General features: G+C 32.8%; 2 protein-coding genes across 2 annotated transcripts in view; both read left to right on the top strand.

Annotated features, from left to right (window-relative positions):
• The first annotated feature begins 7,455 nt into the window (after window positions 1-7,455).
• Window positions 7,456-20,937, top strand: LOC114326482 (alpha-L-fucosidase). The gene is made up of 7 exons (XM_028274877.2): window positions 7,456-7,727; window positions 12,471-12,609; window positions 13,191-13,297; window positions 14,050-14,183; window positions 15,622-15,847; window positions 17,211-17,662; window positions 20,749-20,937. Exons 1-7 carry the CDS (start codon window positions 7,541-7,543, stop codon window positions 20,872-20,874), a joined length of 1,371 nt encoding a protein of 456 aa, XP_028130678.2. The 5' UTR covers window positions 7,456-7,540; the 3' UTR covers window positions 20,875-20,937.
• A 2,442-nt stretch (window positions 20,938-23,379) lies between these two features.
• LOC114326481 (alpha-L-fucosidase) overlaps window positions 23,380-27,367 on the top strand; it is a 32,522-nt gene continuing 28,534 nt past the window's right edge. The window contains exon 1 of the mRNA XM_028274876.2: window positions 23,380-23,702. Within this exon, the coding sequence (XP_028130677.2) occupies window positions 23,501-23,702 (202 nt within the window). The 5' untranslated portion in view covers window positions 23,380-23,500. The remainder of the gene's footprint in view (window positions 23,703-27,367) is intronic.

The raw sequence follows: 27,367 nt of genomic DNA, 5'->3' as shown, positions 1-27,367 counted from the left end.
TTCAGGAGTTTTACAAGGTAGTGTGCTTGAACTGATCCTGCACCAACATGTGCTGCAGACTTGCCATCAACACGACTTACATTTTGGCGTTCCACACTGATCCAAATATTGTTTTATAGGGTATTATTTATTGTTTAACTCGCTAGCGATTTTGTGATTAAAATGCCTAAAAGTAAAAACTTTAGGTTAGGTTCGTCTTTAAAACAAATAAGGTGGTTTTTGGCATATTCCATTGTGACCTTTTCAAGTCTATTGTGGTCCTCTAGCCCTAGATTATATTCTCTAGTCTGGCTCTTGTTTAAAAGATTTAATAATTTCGAGAGGGAACTTTCCATGTAGCTTTGTGTCCGTGGCTTTTCTACGCCATAAGTCATCATCAACAATCCTCTCAGCTTCAACTGCCAATTAAGCTTACAATTCCCTACTATTTTAGCAGACCTACTAAGGCTTGATTTTTTTTTCTGTATTTGCTTATTAGGTCTGCCGTAGTTTTTTTCGAATGTTCTGTAATGAACTGTTTCGCTTGTTTTTGGCCTGATGAATTCCTCCACCATTCCAGAGATTTGTGGGCTACCTACTTTTTTGTAGCTGTTATTAAGAATTTAAATACTGTTTGCTGTTTCACTAGAAAGATTATAAAGAACTGTAACAATAGGTTTGTTCTAGCATCAGTTTCAAACGGTTTGAAACCATCAGCGAATAGTGGACCAGCGCGAGTAGAGGGGATAGCACTGGTGACTGTATTATGTTCTCTCACTGATCAACTGTTTGCTGACGGTTTCTGACTAGTTTGACTGTTTGCTAGAACAAACCTATTATTACAATGTTTTATAAAAGGATCTAGTATATTAGAGCGTAATGAACAACAGTGATATTGTAGTTTATAGACAACCTTAGACTTCCAATAAGAACACCACATATGAGATGGATATGTAGAAAAATTGCCAGAATACCTTGTAAATATGTTGCTCAGGATAGAGATAGATTGAAGGAGTTAAGGGAGGAATATCCAAAAATGGACGATAAAAAGTTAAAAAGAGGAAAAAAGAATGCAACCTTAGTTTGGAAGTATCTTGAGAACAGAGAATATTCTTGTTACTGCTTTTTAAAGTATACAAAGAATGGTATACAGTGTGTCCACGGATAGGGTGCCCAAGAGGAAAAACTTTTTTATTTTCAATTTTAGCGAAAAATGTCATTCTTGATAAAAATTTTTGCTTGTTCTAAAACCCAATAAAATCAAATAAAATTCAAGTTTTTCAAATCCTGCTTAATTTTATAGCCAATTTTATGTAAATCCCTATAAATTTTTGAACTAAGTTCGAAATTGTAACAATAATAATTTGGGAGAACAACCCAATCGCTTTTCTGGATTATGAAGCCAGACTTTGTCATTCTCCTTGAATCATCAAATTATTTATTAATTAAATAATTATTAATCCAATAATTTTAATAATGAAATTTAACACAAGATAAATTCTTTATTGAACGCTTAACAATGTCGAAAAAAATGACAATTTGCAAATTATTTATCGGAGTTGACAGTTACTAAGCTACATTGTGGATTGGCAACACTAGATTATTGTTACGATTTCGAACTTAGTGCAAAAATGTATGGGGATTTACATAAAATTGGCAACAAAATTAAGAAGGATTTGAAAAACTTGAATTTTATTTCGTTTTATGGGGTTTTAGAACAAGCAAAACTTTTTATCAAGAATGACATTTTTCGCTAAAATTGAAAATAAAAAAGTTTTTCCTCTTGGGCACCTCAACCGTGGACACACTGTATAATATACAAACTACTGGTTCCAGAACATTACTGTATGTAGTAAAAAAGTCATTTGGACAATTTTTTGGCCTTTTAATAATCCTTATTTCAGCCAACTGAAGATCACTTGTATCGATCCAATAAATGTCTGCCGTTCCTACAGCATCTCTTCAATTTCTCTACAATGTACTAGTTTATGTGACCTTCTTCTACTATTGCTAGAACGCTTAGGCATGTTACTGCAGTTAAATGTTGCATATGTGTTATTTCCCTTATCCCTTTATAGAATGAATTTTATAACATGAGCTTCCTTGGATCCATGGATCCTTGCAGTATCTTCACTAGTATTTTTTTTATAAATGTGTTAAATTATTTTACTTTCATTTAATTAAAATTTTACCTTCTTCTTCAGCCTCCTTCACTCCAGGACAATGAGATCTCCCCATGAGCTCTCCACTCTTCTCTGTTTTGTACTATTTGGTGCCAGTTTCTTCCCAGATTTACTTTGATATAGTCCAGCCATCGTTTTTGTAGCCTTGCCTTATTACAACGGTGCTCGCGTGGTCTCCAATGTACAATGTTTCACGTGCACCTTTCGTATCCTACCCAGTTCCATTTCATTTACGCAATTCTTCTAATTGCATCCTCCACCTTCGTCCTGCTTCGCACATCCTCTTTTCGTATAATTAGTCGAGGAAATGAAGTTCAAAAAATGGCAAAACCTCGCAATTTTTTCGTCCAGCATCGATTTGTACAAAAATTTGGGATTAGGCTCATTTCACCCTCTAGTTCATTTTCTATATTGAGCCGTTGTACGCTATGGGTTTTTTATGGGTGAAAACTACCCCTAATTGTAAAAAATTATAAAATATCATTTTAAACTTTAATATTGTCAACATTTGGTTCTTATAAGTTACATAATGATTGTTTTATGCTTTAAGATATACTATCATAATATTTCAACCCTTAAAACCACCCTTGTTGGAGCTATATATAAAAAATTTACTTATCCTAAAATAATAATTTCGGCTTGCATCGATTTACATAAAAATTTGGGATTAGGATTATCTCACCCTTTAATTCATATTCTATACTATATCATGCTTAAAGGCGTTGATTATTTTTAGGGGTGTAAATTACCCCTTATTGTCAAAAATTATATAAAAACATTGTTAACTTTAATATGGGTAAAATTTGGTTTTGATTGGTTAAATAATGATTGTTTTATACTTTAGGATATAATATCATAATATTTCAACCCTTAAAAACCACCCTTAATAACATTACAGTTATAAGTAGATATTTTAACAGATCTATACAGAAAAAAAAAGAATGTGTGTGTACTTTGTACGCACGTAAGAAGATATTCTTCTATTACATAATAGGTAATTTAAACGAAGTAAATATACTTAAAAGGTTATTTGTATTTTATTTAAAAATCAAACTAACTTTCTTATCTACCACTTTCAAAAAATTTTTATTAAAACAACCAAAAATAAAAAAAAATATGAATCGTCCAGGAATTGAACCCGCAACCTTCCAATCTCAGTGCTAACGCATTTCCTACTACTCCAGCGAGGCCCTAGAAATAGACATGTAAGTTTCGGATATAGTTACACAACACGGCGATATATAGTGTAAAAATGTTATGCTTACATAATATTTTATTATTTTACTACAGGGAAACACAAATCCAAAAACACAAGAATGATAATAAATAATACATTTCCTAAAACCACTAAATATTCTTTTAATGACTTATTTGCACGGTTACAGATACATACATACCTATTTTGAAAGATTAGCAATGAACTACATACTGTCAGAACTACATACTGTCAATGTGCGCAGGCGCGCGGATCATGTACAATTTTACCCTCAATCGATTCGCCGCTAAAGAAGAATATCTTCAAAAAAGTAGAATTAAAGAATTACAAAAACATTTATTTACACTATAATACGAATTTATACAAATACACATGTACAAATTCATATACAAATAGTTTTTTAGTCATCTTCCAGTATACAAACCGGTTCTGTGGTATTATACATACATTGAAAATTATCCATAAGCGGACTATCCGAATTTTTCGAAAAAAAAAATTCGTTTTATAAACATAGCTCCTTCATTTTTGGCGATAAAAAGTTTTACAAAAATGACTTTGTAGGATTTTTAAAGAGAAGATAAATAAGACTGTGTAAACTAAATTCCGTAAGATCCCTTAGTTTTTAATTAGGGTGGGTTTAAAGGGCTCGAATAAGGGGGTGTTTGCTCGTAAATAGAGGTTTTAAACAGCTATATCTCGCTAACTGTTCACTATAATGAAAATCTATGTAAAAGGGAAATTTAGTTAATAAAAAAGCTACAATTTAGTAATGTATCATTTTTTTGCATCTCCAGTATTTTCGGAGATATTTTGAAGTAAAAAGTGAAAAATGGTAAAATTCCAAAAAATTAATTTTTCTTTAAACTCCAATTTTTCTAAAATTAGGCCTTTAAATAGGTCAAACTTCTTGGATGTATTGATAATACAAATATAAAAGGAATTAGAGAAAGGTGAAGACCAATTTTTAATTAGTAGGGTAGTTAGGAGGTTGTTTTCACTGATTTTTTCATAGGGAAAAGCAGGTACCGACCATTTTTTTTATCATAAGTCGCTTAGTTTTCAGGATAGAAACTTTTTATTATTATTTTTTGAAAGACCTAACTGTATACTTCAAAAAAGATTATTTATTTTTTTCTCGAAAAATGCAAAGTTTTTCCGTTATTTTACTTTGAATATTCCAAATTATGCATTTGACGAAAAAAGCTAACTTTTAACATGCCATATCTCGGTTTGTATTGGTCTTAAATATATTGCAGAAAAAGAATTTGGTTTGTGTTACCAAAAGATACAATTTTGATATCTACAGTTTTTTTTTATTAAATGCATATTTTTCGAGGTATTATCAAAAAACCTTTTAAAAATATCGATTTTTTCATCGAAAAACTGTTACTTTCAAGCGCGAATAACTCGAAAAATATTAGTTTTACGAAGAATATGTAAAAAACATTTTTTTCTCAGAATCATTGTTTACATCGATTTACATGGTTAAAATGTAATAAAAAATTCCCACCCCCGAGATGGGGTGGCAACTACCCCCAAGGTTTTAGCGTACAGCGTCATGATATAGAAAATGATCCTTGGACTATTCCCTACCTTCTGTGAAAATTTCAAGTAAATCCATGCTGGACGAAAAAATTGCGAGCAAAAATGCTTCATTTCCTCGACTAAATATGTTCTCTCCGTGACCCGTCAAAATGGCCCGGTCAAAACAGCTCCGTCAAAATAGCCCGGACACAAAATAGCCTCGACAAAATAGCCCGTAAACTAAATAGCCACGACAAAATAGCCCCGGTCAAGACAGCCTCGGCTAAAACAGCCCCGGAGAAAACACCCCCAATAAAAAGTTTTACCTTTTAACGGAGTACCATTTATTTTAAATCACTATTCTAATTGGAAAATAAGCCACAATTTAACTTAAAAAAATGATTTTATTAACGTTTCGACTTCCACTTCGGACGTCGTTGTCAAAATACAAAATATTAATAAATTAAACAAAAATGTTGTTGCTTAGTAAAAAAAAAAGAATGTGTGTGTACTTTGTACGCACGTAAGAAGTTATACTTCTATTATATGATTTAAACGAAATTAATATACTTTTTATTTATATTTTATTTAAATATTAAACTAATTTATACTTACTACTTCTCAAACATTTTTATTAAAACAGTGCCAAAAATTAAAATAATAAAAGAATAAAACACACACAAACACATTAAAAATGATTTCTGAATATTAATTGTCGGAAATTTTTTTAACTAAATACGTATTTTCTGAAAATAAAATTATATAATAAATATACTTAGAATCATAAAATGTATAAAAAAAATAAAAAAATAAAAGTTTTTATTGGGATTCGAAGCAGCTATCAGCGCGGTTGGTATATTGGGGTTCATTCGCCTTAAACGCTTCGCCACGGAGGCAATGTGTCATTATGTGCGAAGATCGACTAACTAAACGGATTAAGCTTTTGAGATTTTTGAATTAAATTAAATTATTTTGATTTTGAATTGAAATGATTTAGAATTGAAAAATACAACAAAACATAGAGTAAGAAAACAATATATTAGGTGAACATTGATAGAAATTTTGATGGTAATCAAATTATGTAAATAAAAGTATTACATACTATGTATTTTGGTAGGTTCAAATAGGTACGTAACTATGATACATTTACAATTATTACGTACCTGTTGCTTTTAAAAACTATTTAAATGTCCCTACAATTATAAACTTTTTTGTTTCTGTCATCACAACAATAAAACTAATATATTATAAATTTGTTTACCTTCATATTAAACAATTATTTATCATTGACAGATCATTTCAACACCCAATCAGAGCCCGTATAACGACTAATACCATGCTGTCGGTGTGCGCATGCACGCAGATCAATATAGATTCACCCTCAATCTCAATCGCGCCTAAAGAAGTATAACTTCAAAAATTCTTCTAATAATTTAATTGAATCTGACTCATTCCTATCGGCAATTCAGACATAATATATTATACATTTTAAAGTAGAAGACTTTAAAATGATATTGCCAATATTTATGAGTTGCGTTCCTGGGAAGACTTTATTGAAAGATAGTTCATTCGATTACATTAAATCAACTTTAACTTAAGAATATCCGTCACAAAAAAATCATAGCATGTGAACCGTCTTTAAAAAGACAACCACACGCAATGGTTAGAGTAAAATTCTCATGTTAGTGATTCCATAGTAAATCACGAGGAAAAACCAGGAATTTTTTTCCTGGTTTTTCCTAACAGAAGACACAGGGTTCGAGTTCTCTGAAAAGACCATTTTTATTTAATGTAGTTAAGATAAACATCTGAATTGAGAATAGACGATAATTACCATTTACGAAAAAATGTATTTTTAAGGAAGGAAGTACAAAACTCAAAGAAGTACCACAAAATGTCTACCACATTTTGTGGTACTTCTTTGAGTTTTGTACTTCCTTACCTCGAGACCACATTTGAGAATGGATACTTCCCTTCATGTATTTTTAAGGGATTATTTCATAATGAATTCTGAAGGGGGCTTTTTTGTCGGGACTATTTTGTCGGGGCTATTTTGTGGGCGAGCTATTGTTTCGCGGCTATTTTGTCTGCAGGCTATTTTGTCAGAGCTGTTTTGTGTGCGGGGCTATTTTTTCGGAGCTATTTCGACGGGGCTATTTTGACGGGGTACTACCTTTTCTCTCAGAGATATTCCTAGCTCGTTCGATGGCCCTCTATGTCGTTCTTAATCTATTGGCAGATAACTCTGTAAGTGCCATGGTCTCCATTCCATAGGTCATAACTGGTAGAATACAACTGTTGAATACCCTTTTCTTTAGATTTATTGGTATGTTTTTGTTTTTAAATTTTACCTTATCCAGTAGATAGTATTTTGTATTTTGACGACACCCGATTTGGGCGTCGAAACGTTAATAAAATTATTTTTTTCAATTTAATTGTGGCTTATTTCCCATCTAAATAGTTAATTTACCTTATCTTAACAAAATCTATTCCAAATTATTATTGATAAGCTTTCATTACATAAAACATTGTTACAGATAAAGTATTGAAATTGTTATTTGTTAGCTTTTAGAGATAATGTAATGCTATAAATGGTCCATCTTGATTAATAAACTTTGTAGTATTACTATTTTTTACAATGTTATTAACGATTTTATTAGCGCTGATATGTGCTTCTCAGGCACAATACCAAGCAGATTGGGAGAGTTTGGATTCAAGACCTCTTCCATCCTGGTACGATGAAGCCAAAATTGGTATTTTTATTCATTGGGGCGTTTTCTCAGTGCCAAGCTTCGCAAATGAATGGTTTTGGTTTGAATGGAACTGTAAGTATATATAATTCTTCTTCTTCTTTCCCATAACCCTTAGTGCTCTTCATGGCGTCGGATGTCGGATTCCGTCTCTCATATATTTCTTCCATGCGCTTCTATTGGTGGTCATATTCTTCATATTTCTAAAACTTATGTCTCTCCTTTCACCTATATCCTGGATCTGCTCTATCCATGTCTTTCTCGGCCTTCCCTTTTTTCTTTTGTTTCCTATTTTGGCATCATCCCATTTTATTCTACTTTTTGCTTCTTCTAGTTTTTTAGTTCTTATTTATTTTTTATGTTTTCGTTAACTACTATCTGTTTTATGATTCCCTATGTCTGTTTCTCTATTATTTGTTTCTTCAGTCTCCTCGACCATTTATCTTCCTACTATGCTGTCCACACGTCTAGTATTTCTGTTGTTTTCAGGCTTTCTTCTTAGGTTTCTTACTTTGTTGTCTTGTCCCATTTGTATTTTTTCCATGCTATTTTCTTTTTCCTCGCTTCTTCCTGTTTTATGTTTTGATTTTACAAAACTTTGTTGGTTTTCATTTACCATTGTTAATTTCCCACTCAGTTCCTCTGCTCTCTTTATTATTCAAGCTTCTCTTTAAGTTTTTCCCATGTTTATTCTATCCTTATTTCAGTTTTCTGTCTCTCTGCAATTTTGAGCTATTTATCAATTTGGTTTTGATATTTCCTTTTTTGTTTAATATTTTAACTTTATATTGCTATTCTGCTATAGTCTATCTTTCCTTATTGTATAGGTTTTCGCCATGTTAGTTCTGCGGTAGAAATAGAAATACGTAGAGGGGTACGACAGAGTTGTATATTGTCACCGCTCTTGTTTAATATCTACAGCGAACAAATATGCCAAGAAGCTCTCTCATATGCAAACGAAGGACCCGTGTTGAGCTGCCCCCCCCCCCCACTACTTAAAAATAGGAATATTGAATCGGTTTTTGCGGCAGAATTACGAGCTATTTATGAGCTCTTGAAATTATATAGTTTCGATTTTTGAGCTCATCCCCTTCACCCCCAAACAACCCTTTAATTGATTAAACTTAAGAGAAAAATGCTGAGAAAACTTAAAATATATCGTATTGCGGATTTAATTCCTATAGCTTATATACTCTAAGAATAAACTATTAAATCACGTGCATTTCGATTATTGAGCTGCAACCCCTTCGCAAGAAAACCACCCTATCTTCCCGGCTTAAGAGAAAGTTGTACTTAAAATGAATTAAATTAAATATTTGGCGACTACATATCATTTAATAATTTATAAGCTTCCAAATTACGCGCATTTAGATCAGTAAATTGCAATTTATTTTGTATAGTGCAGTCACTGAAAGTAAAAATCGACGATTACCTTCAATTTCGCTGAACCTTCATCGATTTTCACGAAAATTGGTCAGTGGTTAGGGGATACCTCAAGAAACAAAGGTGACACGGTACCACCTTGCGCCTTTATCTTGAGGGTGGATACCGCCCCTTCTCGGGGGTGAAAATTATTTTATAAAAAATAACTGCACAAATCTATAAAAGAACAAATTATAAGCAAAATTTTTTATATAAAGTTATTAAAATAAGTCAATACTTTTTAAGTTATTCAATATCAAAAATTTTAAATATTCGTGAAAAAATGCACGTTTTGAAGCGGTTTTTCGTAAATCACTCAAAAACTAAGTTTTTACAAAAAAGTTAATAGTAGTTTAATTCGTATAGCTTATATTCTAAAAATAAACTCTTAAATCACGCGCCTTTCGATTACTGTGCTACAACTCCTTAGCAAGAAAACCATCCCATATTCCCGGCTTAAGAGAGAGTTGTACTTAAAATAATTTAAATTCATTATTTGGCGAGTAGATATCGTTTAATAATTTATGAGCTCGCAAGATATACGCATCTCAATTATTGAATTGCCATTTTCTTTCTATAGTGCAGTCACTGAAGGTAACAATCAACTATGAGATTCGATTTCGGTAAATCTCAATTCATTTTCACGAAAATTGGTGAGCGGATTTTGATGCTATCAACTTTTTCTGGAGCTCATTTTTGATAGGTATTTCTAAGTACTTTAACAAGTATTTAGTACCTAAGTGTTATAAAATGCATCTTTTCCCGTTATTTAAACTTGAATCCTTAGATTTGAACAGTCGCAGAAAAAAATATACATTTAATTACCAATAACTTACTTTAAATTAAAGGGTTTTTCAAGTAAGCAATTTATTATATTTTTTATTAGCTTCAATTTTAGCGATAAAAACTTTTTTGTAAAAACTTACAGTTTTTGAGTTATTTATGAAAAATCGCTTTAAAGCATGCATTTTTTTTTCACAAAAATTAAAATATTTGATCTTTAATAACTCAAAAAGTATTGATTTATTTTAATCACATCATATAAAAAATTTTGCTTACAATTTGTCCCTCTCTAGATTTGTGGGGTTATTTTTAATAAAGTAATTTTCACCCCCGAGAAGGCGTGACATATACCCCAGGCTAAAACCCCAAGTTGTTATTGTCAATTCGTGAAAATGAATGGAGATTTACTGAAATCGAAGGTCATAGTTGATTTTTACCTTCAGTGACTGCACTTTTCTTGCGAAGGGGTTGTAGTTCTATAATCGAAAGGCGCGTGATTTAAGAGTTTATTCTTAGAATATAAGCTGTACGAATTAAACTACTATTAACTTTTTTGTAAAAACTTACAGTTTTTCAGTGATTTACGAAAAACCGCTTCAAAACATGCATTTTTTTCACGAATACCTAATTAAAATTTTTGATCTTTAATAACTTAAAAAGTATTGACTTATTTTATTAACTTTATATAAAAAATTTTGCTTTTAATTTGTTCTTTTATTGATTTGTGCAGTTATTTTTAAAAAAATAATTTTCACCCCCGAGAAGGGGCGGCATCCACCCTCAGGGTAAAGGCGCAAGGTGGTACCATGTCACCTTTGTTTTTTGACGTATCCTCTAACCACTGACCAATTTTCGTGAAAATCGATGAAGGTTCACCGAAATTGAAGGTAATCGTTGATTTTTACTTTCAGTGACTGCACTATACAAAATAAATTGCAATTTACTGATCTAAATGCGCGCAATTTGGAAACTTATAAATTATTAAATGATATGTAGTCGCCAAATGATTAGTTTAATGCATTTTAATTACAACTTTCTCTTAAGCCGGGAAGATAGGGTGGTTTTCTTGCGAAGGGGTTGTAGCTCAATAATCGAAATGCACGTGATTTAATAGTTTATTCTTAGAGTATATAAGCTATAGGAATTATATCCGCAATACGATATATTTTAAGTTTTCTCAGCATTTTTCTCTTAAGGTTAAATCAATTAAAGGGTTGTTTGGGGGTGAAGGGGATGAGCTCAAAAATCAAAACTATATAATTTCAAGAGCTCATAAATAGCTCGTAATTCTGCCGCAAAAACCGATTCAATATTCCTATTTTTAAGTCAGCACCTTTAAGTCAGTTCCTTTAGTGGCACTTAAGTATTAAATTCCTGCTTAGTGGAACGATCTCAAAATTTTTAGTTTGCGGAATATGAGAGCTCATAAATAGCTCATAAATCAGGGCTATTTGTTTTTGATTTTTGCAAGTGGGGGGGGGCAGCTCAACACGGGTAAACGAAGGGATAATAGTCAATGGAGAAGTTATCAATAACATTCGATATGCTGACGATACTGTGATAATGGCAAGAACAGCGCAAGATCTACAACATCTAGTAGAAAGTATGAATGAGATATGTAATAACTACGGCATAAGGATGAACGTCAAAAAACCAAATATATGACCTTCAGTAAGAATCCAATAAATTACACTAGTATCACAATAAACGGTACCCAACTTGAAAAAGTAAACGAATACAAATACTTGGGAACCCTTATCAATGAAACAGGTGACCAAAATCACGAGATAAAAAGACGTATTGAAATTGCCAGGTCTACTTTTATAAAAATGAAAAAATTATTTTGTAATCGTGATATTAGTATTCATCTACGAACTAGAATGTTAAAATGCTATGTATTCAGTACTTTGCTCTACGGTGTTGAGTCATGGACTCTTAAACAGAGGACTATTAAAAATCTTGAAAGCTTTGAGATGTGGTGCTACCGCCGTATACTAAGAATAAGTTGGGTGGATAAAATTACAAATGAAGAAGTAATACGCAGAACAAATAACGAGCCAGAAGTTCTACTGAATATAAAAAAGAGAAAACTTGAATACTTAGGCCACCTGATGAGGGGACAAAAGTACACATTCCTACAAAATATAATACAAGGAAAAATCCAAGAACGAAGAAATCCAGGCCGTAGAAGAATGTCCTGGATGAGAAATTTGAGAGAGTGGTTTGGCTGTACCACTAACGAATTGTTCAAAACAGCAGTAAATAAAATTAGAATCGCCCTAATGATATCCAATCTCCGATAGGAGAGGCACTCAAAGAAGAAGAAGTTCTGCGGTTATCAATCTGTTTTGCGTTTGGATTTCTGCTCTATTTTATGAATTTATATTCGCAAGTTTTCAGGTGCAATATTTCGTTTTATATTAATTTATTTATCTCTTCTCTCTCTCTCTCTCTCTCTCTCTCTCTCTCTCTCTCTCTCTCTCTCTCTCTCTCTCTCTCTCTTGTATTCCACCATATTTTTGCATTTTACTTTCACTCTTTGATTTGGAGGGACCTATTCGTTTTTTATTTTATTTATATAGTTAAGATTTTATTATTTTAATTTATTTATAGCTGGAGATTATGATATAACAAACTACTTAAAAAATTATTATCCTCCAAACTGGAAGTACACAAACTTTGCAAAGGACTTTACAGCTGAATTTTACGATCCCAATGAATGGGCCGAGATTTTTGCTAATTCTGGAGCAAAGTGAGTACAAAAAAGTTTAGTATTGACTATAAAATGGATCATATTATATTTAATATCCCCTATAAGTCTAACGGAATCAAATCTAGAGACCTTGGCGATCATTATCCTTATCATTACGCCCTCTATCTATCAACCTATCCGGGAAAATGTTATTAAGAAATTTAGTTAGCTCAACGCTGTAGTGGAGGAGCCTCATCATGTTAAAACCAAAAATCTTCTCTATTTGGAAATATCCCATTCAGTTATGGCATCAGAAATCAAAGTCATCTTCTAACAGCTCCTGAACCAGATGTACTTTGTACAGATACCACTTCTACTTTTTTATTTTATTATCTAGTGAGACCAGCATCACCTCTTCGGTTTTCCATCCTCTGTACGAGATGGTACCTATAGCTACTTTGTACAAACTGGCTGCAGTAAAGAATTCTGCTATATATGGTCCCTAATGTATCAGACATTAAAACCAAAACATCATCATTAATATGACTATCGAGCAGTTTTTTTACCGTCTTAAGTATTTTTTGTGAAATACTAATTGATTTTGACCAATTCTAACGTTATAATATAACGTTTAATTTTAGATACATCGTTTTAACCAGTAAGCATCATGAGGGGTACACTCTATGGCCATCAAAATATTCATATAGTTGGAATGCTCTAGACGTTGGACCAGGAAGGGATGTTGTTGGTATGTATTGTAAATTATGTATGTAATTTATAAATTAATAAAATATTACAGAATAGTCATAAGATGAAATCCATGGTCACAGAAAATCATTTTTATAAGAGATCTTTCCTGGAAATATGTCACATTCTAAGGGAACAAAACTCTATGAATAAACGTACAGATATTAACAATCTCAGTATCATAATAACATAACATCACTCTTTTAAATTATCCGTAATTGAATTTAATTCGTAATTAAATTTATGTTGACTAAATGAAATCATTTTAACTGTTTTTTTAACAACAAAACCATTTTTATTTGACATGTTACGAAATATTCACATCTCATTGTACTGGAAAACCTGGAAACCTTTAATGTCTATGCTATGTCTATGCTTCCTTGCTATATAGCAGAATGCTATATATACACTACATTTTACCAAGCGGTGTCGCAGTTTAAGTTTAAAATTATTTACAAATAATGGTCGCATTTCTAGGAAAGCATTTCTGGGCTTTTCTATCCTTTTTTTATCTCTTCATCTGGATCAAGTGATTTGTTAATTAGGCAGCCAAGGTACAATATATGATTTTTCTACTTATTTTGTAGAATGCCCGTTAACCAATATTTTTATTCCAAATGGCTATCGTTTGGGAATAATCATTGGTAGTGTTTTCGCTATCCAGCAGAGTTTTGTAGATCTTATTCGCTAACAATGACACGGTCAAATGACAAACACAGACCAAATTAATATAAACATTTTTTCTAATTCCAGGTGAACTAGCAACAGCTGTAAGGGCTAAAAATTTAAAATTCGGTTTGTACCATTCCTACTATGAATGGTTTAATGAAATGTGGGTAGCTGACAAAGCCAATGGTTTTAAAACAACAGAATTTGTAGACCGCAAGGTAAGTATTGTAAAATAAATCACAAAACAAAAGCGCCCCTTTTATTTACAACGAATATCGTTTACTACTATGTCGAAGGCCTAAGCTACGTCTAAAAAGATTTTTTCTTTTCTTCTAATGATTTTTAAATTAGATTGGTAATTCTGTGCCAAATTGTTGGTTTGTAGTCGCTTTTTCTCTTCTATTACTGGGCTCATTCTTCTTAGCAGGAATTTCTCAAAAAGCTTCAATATGACTGGTAAGAGTGATATTGACCTATATGAGGCCACTGTTCTGAGTTACTGTTCTTTTAAGCGTTTTTCTTGCTTTTTATATACAGTGCGTCCATAAAGTAACGCATAAATCATTATTTCGTAAACCGGTGATATTAAGGAAAAATCCCGAAACAGGTCGATTTTTATTTTTAAATTCCGATTTTTTGGCATATATCATACTAGTAACGTCATCCATCTGGGCATGATGACGTAATCGATGATTTTTTTAAATGAGAATAGGGGTCATGTGATAGCTCATTTGAAAGGGTATTCAATTCACTATTCACTAATATAAACATAAACATATTTATTTATACAAGGTGTTCAAAAAAACATTTTTTTAATTAAAATAATTGAGACAAAAAGAAGAATGTATGTAATTTATTTAATTCAAAATACGTTTTACTGTTATCAGAAAACAGGAAAAAAATGTTTATTTGTCAAATAAAATTTTTTTCTCTTTACTGACAGTAGTAAAATGCATTTTGATTTAAAATAAACTACATATATTCTTCTTTTTGTCTCACTTATTTTAATTAAAAAAATGTTTTTTGAACACCCTGTATAAATAATTATGTTAATGTTTATATTATTGGATAGAGAATTAAATACCCTTTCAAATGAGCTATCACATGACCCCTGTTCCCATTTAAAAAAATCATCGATTACGTCATCACGCCCAGATGGATGACGTCATGAGGATGATATATATGCCAAAAAATCGTAATTTAAAAATAAAAATCGACCTGTTTCGGGATTTTTCCTTAAAGTCGCCGGTTTACGAAATAACGAATTTATGCGTTACTTTATGGACGCACTGTAACTGTAGAGTACTCAGTGCTGCTATCATCCGTAAACGCTCTCGTTTGTATACTCTCTAACTCTCTCTCCCGTAAACTAGATAAACATTTTGAGTAACAAAAAAAATCAATTAAGTCCGGTATTTTGTTTCTAGCTGCTGACCAATAAGTAGGTCTACCTGCTGATATTGCTTCACATTTCCGTACTTTTATGGCTGCCAGCAACTCTTTTCCATTAGTTGTCAATATTGATCCACATTGAATGATATTTTCATTAACGTTATCTCCAAAGATATATCTTTTTCCCAAATTTTTCATATATTTCACATACTTTTTTTTATACCAAAAACTAAGTTTAATTTCCTGATTATTTTGTTATTTTAGACAGATCCAGAATTAAGAGAAATTGTAAACGCCTACAAACCTTCTATTGTGTGGTCTGATGGTGACTGGGATGCTCCAGACACTTACTGGAAATCCAAAGAATTCTTGGCATGGCTGTACAACGAAAGTCCAGTTAAAGATGAAGTCGTAGTAAATGACAGATGGGGAATAAATACTTCCTGTACCCACGGAGGAGTTTACGCATGTCAAGATAGATTTAACCCAGGTATTGAAACTTTCTGCTAGAACTATTATTTAATATTAAAAACTAAAAATTCGTCTACCAATTGTGTCCTATTATTTCTTCTTCTTCATTCCATCTTTTTCGTGGTCTTCTCACTGATCGTTTTCCTATTGACGTCTTTCGCCGTCCTTACTATTCTATTTGTTGTCATTCGGCTTCTGTGGTCTTGTGGTCTATTATTGTTTTCCTTCTTGTATCTCCGTCGTATATCTGCACTTCTAGCTCTGTTCCATAGTGTCTTACCATGATCTCTGTTGCTTCTAACATGATTTTTATCCTCTCTGTATCAGGTCGTCTTTTTTTGTGTTATCCATTGACTTGAAGGACTTGATGCATGCATTATTCCGATATTAACATATGGGGCACAAACATGGACAATCACAAAAAAGAATATGAATATACTCAGAGTCACTCAACATGCGATGGAAAGAGCAATGCTTGGCATATCACTTAAGGACAGGAAAACAAACACATGGATAAGACAGAAAACCAAAGTCACCGATATGGTACAAAAATCATTAAAATTGAAATGGGAATACGCTGGACATGTAGCTAGGAGCGATCTAAACAAATGGCACAGAACAATTCTAACCTGGAGACCATACTAACACAAAAACCCAGAGGCGGATCTCCTATGAAATGGACAGATGATCTGCAACCAAATGCCGGGAAAAATTGGCTACAAGTAGCGTACAACAAAAAACAAATATAAAGGAAGACTTCAAGAGGCTTATGTTCAGATGTGGACGTGAATGGCTGGACGAAGAAGAAGAAGGAGAAGAAGAAGAAGAAGAAGAAGTATTAGGTCGTGTTTCTGCCGCATATGTCATTGTTGGTCTGATGACTGTTTTGTAAATTCTGCCCTCCACATTTTTATTTCTCCATATTGTTTCATTCAGGCAACCTCCGTCTCTGTGTGCTTTATTCACTTGATCTTCACTTCCGTAGCTATATAGTGTGATGCCTAGATATTACATCACTTGTTCTATTATCTGACCCTCCAGCTCTAATTTACATCTGAGTAGGTATGCTGTTATAACCATGCATTTGGTCATTTTTGGGGAAATTAACACGTTCAATTTTCTGGGGGTTATAGTAAATTGGTGCAGCATATGTTGTAAACCATCTTCACTTTGACATACTTAGTATTGCATCGTTTGCATAGCAGATAGACGACTCAGTGAATCCCCCTGCCTTATCCTATTGCCAGCTTCAATTGTGCCAGTTAATTATTCTTCTACTTTTACTTTTATTACAAATGAAATACATTTTTTTATTTTTTCGTTCAATACAATAGCAAATATTATTTTCTTGCTCTAAATTTTATCCTGTTTTTATTTTCTAGGTACTCTTCAACAACACAAGTGGGAAAATGCTATGACAATCGATTACAAATCTTGGGGATTTAGAAGAAACGCTAAACTGTCTGACTACATGACCATAGAAGCACTTCTGTACCAGCTGGTTTCCACTGTCAGTTGTGGAGGTAATCTTCTGATGAATGTCGGACCTACGAAAGACGGTGTAATTGCCCCTATTTTCCAACAGAGACTTCAAGAATTGGGTACTTGGTTGTCAATCAACGGTGACGCTATTTATAGTACAAGGCCATGGACATCACAGAACGATTCCTTGACCAATGGAGTTTGGTTTACCAGCAAAGGCTCTGATGTATATGCCATTAGCCTGCAATGGCCTAAAGATAGTACATTGGATCTGGAATCGGCTGTTGATCTGTTCAAAAATACAAATACTGAGGTTTATTTGCTTGGCGATGGAAATGGTGAAGCATTAAACGTAAGTCATTCAAAGAAACGATTTTTAAATAACACCGTCCACATCTTATGAAAAGTATATCACTCGAGTGAAATAAAATTTACATGAATAGATTCGTCTCGAAATTAAAATAATATCATATCATTGCGCCAACTCTGAATTTTTTTTTATTTTATTTTATTTAAAACACGGGATAACCCCATTAACAGTTAAATTACAATACAATATCAGTTAGGTTTCAAAACATAAATTACTTAGAGTGTAAAATCAATAACAAAAGTTACATTTAAAAAGTTCACTACTTACTAAAAACATACAAAATATAATAAGAACAAAATTCAACAATACATACATATATATATCACAAAGCATATCACAAAGCAAGAGATCTTTTGAACCGAGATAAAGTTAAATTGAAAATATTATAATCAAATTCATTTAATAGCCCCGTGTATCTATCCAATGGGTTATGAATGCCATATGTTGTTCTGTGGAAAGGAATGTTGAAAACATTGTGGTAACGTAGAGCTTGGTTTGGAGCATTAAAGTTAATGTGATTTAACAGGTTTGGACAATCAATAAATTCATGTATGATCTTATATATGAATATAGCACCTGATATATCACGACGGTTCTTAAGTGGGGGTAAAGATACTTGTTGTTCAATATAGCAATATTCATGATTTCTAAGCCAAGCCGCACACCAAAGAAACATGAAACGAAAAACATGTTTCATGAAACTAAAACACTGCTAAACAAATCTCAAAGTCCGCCTACCAATGAAACGAGTGTGATTCATGCTCATGACACATTTTTATTTTCGGAGAGTTTCATAAATGGCCGGACGTATATTTGTTTAGCAGTGGTTTATTTCCATGAAACGTAATTTACGTTTCACGTTTCTTTGATGTGAGGTCCGGCTTATGGCAGTGTGAACATGGTAAGACAATACCTATCTCAAAAATTTATGCTGGATTCTTTCCAATGTATCAATATTATTCTGAAAATAGGGTGACCAAACAACTGAGCAGTATTCTAAAATAGATCTAACTAAACAACAATACACTAACCTTGTTGAATTAATGGAGAAGTACTTGCAATTCCTAGTAACAAAACCAAAAAGTTTAGATGCCTTTATTGAAATAGTGTTTATGTGGTCACAGAAAGTAAGTTTCTCATCGAAAATAACACCCAAATCCCGAATAGAAGAAACATAATTCAATGGCATATTGTTAGTAGTATAACTTGTTTCGATTCTATTGACTTTACGAGAAAAACTTATAAAATAACATTTTTTTATATTCAAGTGAAGTTTGTTCTGATTGCACCAATTTTGTAATCTGTCTAAGTCATCTTGCAACAGAGCTTGGTCTTTTAGGCTATTATAACTTTCCAAAATTTCAAGTCATCTGCCAACATTAGACATTTGCTATTTAGGAAACAGGAAGTGATGTCGTTAACAAAGATATTAAAAAGAAGTGGAGACGTGTGGCCACCTTGAGGAACTCCAGATGTTACTGAAATACTGTCAGACAGATGACAACCTATCTTGACTCTTTAGCTTCTACCATATGTAGAGTTTTTAATCCATTCAACAAACGTGTCATGAAAGCCTACATTATTTAATTTGTCCAATTAAATAGTATTTGATGATCAATACTATCAAATGCCTTGGAAAAATCTGTGTATATAGAATCTACCTGTTTACGGTTTTCCATTTGAGATAATATATTAGATTGATAACAAACCAAGTTGGTTGCAGTGGATCTTTTGCTATAAAATCCATGTTGAGATTGAGATATTAAGCCTTTACAGAACCAAGAAAGTTGCTTTGCTATAAGACAGTCGAAGAGCTTAGGGATTGCAGATTGTATACATATACTACTATAATTTTCAATGTTGTCTTTCTGACCATTTTTAAATATAGGAACAATATAACTTTCTTCCATGAAGAAGGAAACATAGAGGTTTCCAGAGATCTGTTAAACAACATAACAAGCGGCATTACAAGGGTACAGAGACACTTTTTTAATAAATAATTAGGCACTCCATCTGGGCCAGCAGTAAGCTTATTGGGCAGTTCACATATGCCATTAAAAATATCGGTTGTGGTAATCTTCGAAGGACAAATATTAGTACTAACGTTGCTGTTTAATGGATGGATAGATACGTAAAGGTTATTGCTATTAGGTGAATACACAGTTTGGAAGAAGTTCATAAATAAATTAGCTATTTCTTGACCATTTGTTGCTGATTGGGCTTGATAAAATAATGAGTTAGGTAATCTGTGACTAGATCGCTTATCGTTTATATACTTCCAAAATGATTTTGGATCATTTTTTATGCCAGCATCTATCCCTTTGATATAGTTGTTGAAACAAATTTCAGACAGTTGTTTACATTCAGCTCTTAGGTGGGAATATCTAATATAGTCAGAATCCGAACGATTATTAACATAAATATAGTGAGCATGTTTTTTCTCGTTATTAATTTTGATTAATAACGGCGTAAACTGATATAAATAAATTTAAAATCAAATGGGAATGTAAATGAGTTAAAGAGAGAAGACTTAAAGAGAGAGATTATTTGAATCGTCAGTTTATAAATCTTTCCTTAGATAATAAGGCAGAGGCTTACTCTTATTTTCTAGATAAAAAAGTAGATATAATTTGATTAGGTGTACAAAAGTATATAGTTCCTTTAAACGGCTTAGCTCACGCTGGGTTAAGCTGTTTAAATAGCCACTACACTAATAGTATTTTTGAATGACAGTTCTATGGACTTCAAAAATGTGATTTCGATAAACTTTAATTACAATTTACGCCGTTGTTAATCAAAATTCAGAGTTGAGTTGGCACAATGATACGAAATGATTGTAATTTCGTGACGAATCAATTCATGTAAATTTTATTGCATTTAAGTGACATTATATTTTCCATAAGGTATGTGCGGTGCCCTTTTTATGCTTGGGATTGTGGGATCTTACCAAAAAAAGTGGAAGCTTTATATCCTTTAATAAAGGTTTGATAATAGAGTATAATTTTAAGGAAAGAGCACCATCTACAGTGTTTTTATTTTAACTAATTGATTTTTTTATTATATTTTAGTGGTCTTTAAATGATTCCTCAGTAACTATTAACTTCCCGGATAAGGCAAAAGTATACAGCCAATGGGCGTACGTGTTAAAAATTGTTCCTGGAACAAGTATAGAAAACAAGAACAGCCGAATTTAGGAATTAGTAAAATTTTTAAGACTATTATTTTTTTTATTTTTAAATAAAATACTTTTTAAGTTATAGTTTTTTAATTCAGTTTTATGTTAGAAAGGTGTATTCTGGAATATTGCTCATATGATGTGACCTATCTAGGTTATTAACCGATTTAGCTTTAGATCCCACTTTGTGATGATATCGGGTAGTAAATTCAGTCGAAGGCAGAATTCGTTATATGTATATTAGAAATATCGTTACATATCGGACTTTTGTAAACATCGGGTCGATGTGACGATATTATTTGATACATTAATGAATGATACTAAACGATGATCGAGTGGATTAGGAATTGCTTTTATTCATTAATGTGAAATGGCCATATAAGGGGAGGACATCTCGCTCAACTTGCCAAGGAGAAAGACATGTAAGGAATTACGATCACCTCTCGTATGGGATGGGGTACATGAATCGTCGAAATCATCCAGCACGCCAAGTCGACATGGGTTCGGAATATGGTCGGGATATACTTAACTCACCTATTATACCTTGTTGATTATTCTTCATTCAGCACACCGAGAATGATCAAATGGCTTTCCGTTCCGTCTTTTATACTGTCAGAGACGGTATAAAAATACGTTTTTCTTAAGGCCATCAGTACATAATTTGCCAATATTTTACGGCTATCCCTACTTTTTACTTTTTCTGTCTTTACATGGCAAATTACGTGTAGTAAAATTCACACTGGTATGGATATGTAAACATTACTAGAATGTCATTCTACTTGACAATGTCATCATTATTTTTAAAAAGATGGCTTTTGAATGTTCTTGGATAACTGTTATTTGTATAATTGCAAATTATTAATTCAGTTAATAAATGTGATAATTTTTTCACTAACTATGTATTCAGTGATTGCAATAATTTATATGTACAACAAAAACTAATCCTCAATCGAGAAAAGGGGAAAAGTGGTAAAGTGATTTTTTAATAATATATTGTTACTACGGAACGCTTACAATAATTTTGAACATCTTTAACAAGAAAATACTTGGATCACAAAATATATTATCCTGATGTATTCTCTGCTTGGATCTTGCACAAATACACAATAAATAACTTTGTATTAAGTTCACGTCTTAAATCAATTATTTATCAAATACACTATCAATATTATTTAATCAACAACTCGAAATATTCCCGATGCCATGTCAAATGTTTAAAACTGTCAGTGTCTTGTCATCATATTCTATTTGACTCAGTGCGTCGTATGACAAAGATAGCGAATGTTCGATTTAGAAAATATCACCAAGGACATGGTGTCCATTTTTTTCGAATCCTGAAAAATTTAATAAATATTTTTAAAAAATTTAAACGCAGAATGAAAGACTAAATTATTATCGAAGGCCGAAAGTCCCTTAGAATAAACAAAAAGTTTCTTTTGAATGAGCTATTTTAAATTAAAAATCACACTACATTTTCTCTTAGATTCTCACCCCTGTAACTTATTAAAATAAAGATTATAGAAGTTTTCAGGGACTTTCGGCCCTCGGTAAGAACGTAATCTTTCATTCTGCGTTTAAATTTTTTAAAAACACCTATTAGTTTTCTCAGGATTCGACAAAAATGAATCCCCATTTGAATAGCATTGCAGCCGAAAATACGTACCCATCTCCTTAATAGATTGGCGTACTCTAGCTAGACGATAAATTTATATTATCGTCGCAACTTTAAGTTTTCATAAAATCTTTGTGCGCACTATCCACGATCTTACATATGCCAAACTAATGGGAAAAATCTAAAACAGAATCTATTAACATTTAATTTCATTAGCCAAAGGCCAACATCATCTCGATTCCAGTCACAAAATTTGTTCTATCACGAGTTTTTCAATACGCTCCTAACCATAACCGGAGTAATACTCTGAACAAATTCTTTAATGGCTCTTTCCAATCGAGCAACATCTGTAAATTACCTTTGAAGATCTTCTCCTGTAGGCCATCCTACCAAAAAATCTAGTGGGGTCAAATCTGGAGATCTAGGAGGCCTAAAAATTTCAGAAACCCGATATATACGATTTTCAAGGTATTGCCTTACATCTAACCTACTGTTAAATACTTAATATTTAAAGGCATCGCTAAAATTTGAAAGGTTATTAACCTTTCAATGTTTATTAGATTTTTAATGAATTGCGTTTTTGGAAAGGCATCGGTTAATTTGAAAGGTTATTAACCCTTCACTGTTTATTAGATTTTTAATGAATTGCGTTTTTGGAAAATTTGCTTATCATATTTTATCGGAACGGAAGAGTTATCATATTTATACTAAATAAAAATGATGTTCATAAGATTTTCCATAACTTTTACCTTAATAAAGATCCTTAGGGTTCTTGTCCACAGAAAAATTAATGGTATTTATAGATCTTCTAAGTGTGTTGTTATTTATTTTACTCTCAAACAACATAAATTTTACCTTATCTTAAAAAAATAGATGTCATTTATTATTAGTCAGTTGTTGTCAGTTTTTACATTATGTGGAGCATTATTGAAGATAAAGTATTGAAATTATTATTTATTAGCTCTTGAGATAATGTAATGATATAAATAGTCAATCGTGATGAATAAACTTTGTAGTGTTACTATTCCTAATTATGACAAACAAAAAGTTATTATTAACGTTTTTATTTGCGCTCATATGTGCTTCTCGGGCACAATACAAAGCAGATTGGGATAGTTTGGATTCAAGACCTCTTCCATCTTGGTTTGATGAAGCCAAAATTGGTATTTTTCTTCACTGGGGTGTTTTTTCAGTGCCAAGCTTCTCATCTGAATGGTTTTGGTCTTATTGGAGCTGTAAGTATACTTTATAAGTTCTTTTTAAGAAAAGTTGCCGCATTCACCAACAGGTTATAAGCGGCATTATAAACAAAGCTTAATAATAAGTTTATATTTGGTAAAAAATATAGTAAACAAAGATTAACAAGAAGTTCAGATTTGGTACAAAATATTGATTGATCTTAGATAATTTAATAAGTCTTTACTGGACAGTTTTCTCTTAATAGAGCTGGTAGAGTCTTTGGTAGATTGTTTATCGAACATTCTCTTTAGTATTTTGGACACTCACTGGATGAAGGCAAGAGGCGTATCATATAGGTCGCACATGGGGTGTTCACTGGCCAAAAGTAGGTATGAGTGTGTGATCTTAGTGTATCCTATACGTAGGCGCATTAAAACCGTTTGAATAAACCGTGTACTAGCACTAGTTTTTCATTGTGGTGTATCTTGTAAGCGGGCTCCACACTCTCGGCGAAGTTACTTCGCCAAAGTTGACCGAAGTTCGAAATACCTCTCTATACACTCGTTCTACTTCCCGAGGAAGTCCGATACCGACAAAGAGCGGTGCAATACCGACAAAAATCCCTTTGACTCGGACGCACCAGACCGACAGAGAATGGAAGTAGAACTAAGTGAGGCAAAGTTTCACAAGGTGGCCGTCTACACTCTCGTACTTGTTGAACCTCGATCGACTTCGGCGAGAGTGTAGACGGCGTTTTAGATTGCGACTTAACGCATTCGTGTTGTCACTGACCAATCACTTTTTGTTTAAAAAAACGATTGGAGTTCTTTACATACACACTGAGCCCTAATTCAGATTCCGCACTTGTTGCTGCATCACGAGCACTTCTACTGTCTGCATGCCTCTTCATTCATAATTCCTATATTGTGATGGGATCCATATAAATTTACGAATCATTTTGTTCCCTTGGACAATTTGTAGTTCAATTTTTATTAGTTTCTCTACATGTTGTTTGCGGTAGTTTAAATTGAAAAGTAGACATTGGAGTAACAAATGCACAACCAATACCATCATTAGATTTAGAGGCATCGGAAAAAATACTTTTTTAAATAATAAATACAAGAAGAATTCCTGAAGAATGGAGAACCACCCAAATGATAGCGTTATTTAAGAAAGGTGATAGGGCAGACCCCAGTAACTATACATAGAGGGATAAATTTACTGAGCACTATACTGAAACTCACAACAAAAATACTGATGAGGTGCATAAATATATCGGATGAACAACAATGATTTGGAAGTGGAAAATCATGTAACGATGCAGTTTTTGTGATAAGAAAATCGCGGAGAAATCATAAGAATACAAAAAGTCAGCCTTTTTCTGTTTCATAGACGTAGAGAAAGCGTTTGATAGAATTTGCCACTAGATATCATAAAACTGATAGAAAACATAAATATATTATGTAAGAATGAAATAGAAATGAAAATCAATGGAATAATAAGTAACAGAACCCATAGAAGCAAACACAGCAATTAGGCAAGGAGATTCACTAAGCCCTCTACTGTTTAACATTATGTTGGATGCAATAATAAAACAAGTGAAGAAAAAAGAGGGTAGAAAGTGGGCGATAGAGAGATAAAAATACTCTGTTAACGCTGATGACACCGTGTTAGTAGCAGAGTGCGAAGACGATCTACAAAGATTACTGCACGAATTCAACATTAACGCAAAAAGAAATAATATAAAAATATCAGCCCCAAAAACAAAAAGATACAAGCAAAACACAAAGACATCTGAAGACGAACAAAATGAAAATCTTAATGAGGGTTGCTGGAAAAGGACTACAGGACAGGGTAAGAAGTGAGGAATCAGACGCATATGTGGGGTAGACAATATAAATACCTGGGTAAAGAACAGAAAAGAAGAGTGGAATCAACACATAAGCAGGATGTCTGAGTCAAGGATAGTAAGAATAGCCAGGGACAAGTCACCGTTAGGAGGTAGAAGAAGTATAGGACGCCCAAGGAAAAGATGGAATGACAGCAATTTAGGGACAAAATGAAAGGCACCGTTGAAGAAAAACAGGCAGTACTGCCTATATAAAAGAAAAAGAAGAAGAAGAAGGAAAAATACTTGTGCGGGTAAGATAGTCTTGTGCAAGAATCTCGTTCAGTTTTCTTTTTTATTAATGGTAATAATCTGAGGTAAGAGGTAACCATATGTAGCCCTTAGATCAGCTGTTCCCAAACTGGGGGCGCGCCCCCCCTGGGGGGCGTGAGAACATATCAGGGGGGGCGCGAGACAAGTTGAACATTAAATTAAATTTAGTTATATTTTTCTAAAATTCAATATTAACCGCTTGTCAAACTGTGTCTGGTAGCGCAGAGTAAGCAAAAGTTATCTCAAATACCTCTTTTTGACAACACTGTGCATGAAACGCCGCATTAATGATATGACCGAAGACGTACAAAACCAGGTAGTTGATGCAGTAAAATAATCGCCATTTTTTGCTATTCAGCTAGACGAGAGTACTGACATAGCACAATGTTATCAGTTAATTGTTTATGTTCGGTATATTCAAAACGAAAGAATGAAAGACAAGCTACTCTTTTCTACAGAGTTGGAGACTGGAGACCACGACAAAAGCTATTATTAATGTTATGAAAGCAGTGTGAGAGTTTTTTGACAAACATGAACTTTCTTGACAAAAACTGATCAGTTTATGTACAGATGGTGCACCTTCAATGTTAGGTTTTCGCTCAGGCTATTTGCAATTAGTAATAGAGAAAAATGCTGGTATGATTGGGATACATTGTTTTATACATCGACAAGCCTTGACAGCAAAACCCCTTCCAAATGAACGTATGGCTGTCTTAAAGTTGTGTATTAAAGTAGTGAAGTACATAAAAAAGAGTTCGTTGAATACTCGACTGTTTAAAACGCTTTGTGAAGATTTAGAAAGTGATCACAAAACACTGCTACTTCATACAGAAGTACGATGGCTTTCAAAAGGAAACATGTTGGCAAGATTATTTGACCTTTGAGATGAAGTAATCACCTTGAAACATCAAAAGCAAAATGAGCTAAACATGGCCTTCAAAAAACATTGTACCCAAGTAATATTGGCTTATTTGTCAGACATCTTTGACTCGTTGAACATCATCAACCTAAAACTGCAGGGTGGAGACTCAAATATAGTAGTTACTCATTGTGATGGAGGCTTTCCACTTTGGAGGCGTAAAATATCAGCAAACCCCTGAAATTATTCAAATTTCTCTAAAGTAGAGCCAATCTCAGAAGAAACACGCAGAGGAAAGGACATTTATGAAGGATCAAGTTTGAAAATCCAAATATCAAACCATTTGGAGAGCCTAATTGAAGAGTTCCAGAAATACTTCCCAAACACCTGTGACAATTTTATTTACAGAATGTCAACTGATCCATTCCATGTCAACATAGACTCCCTGCATGAATCACTTCAAGAAGATGCTTTGCAAATAAATCCAAATGATTTTTTGCACGATTCCTCTGCCAAATACTTTGTTATAATGGCCAAACCTTCATTTTGGTTAAAATATTTCAAAGTGTATCTTAGTGTATCACGGGAAGCTCTTCATTTATATTTGCCTTTTTCAAGTAACTATTTGTGCGATTTTCAACACTTGTGGCAATTAAAACAAAGTATCGGAATAAACTTGATGTTGCTAGTGACTTGTGCAC

This window comes from Diabrotica virgifera, chromosome 2 (assembly GCF_917563875.1).
Source record: "Diabrotica virgifera virgifera chromosome 2, PGI_DIABVI_V3a".
NCBI classification, from domain to species: domain Eukaryota; kingdom Metazoa; phylum Arthropoda; class Insecta; order Coleoptera; family Chrysomelidae; genus Diabrotica; species Diabrotica virgifera.
This window is presented reverse-complemented; position numbering and strand designations above follow the sequence as displayed.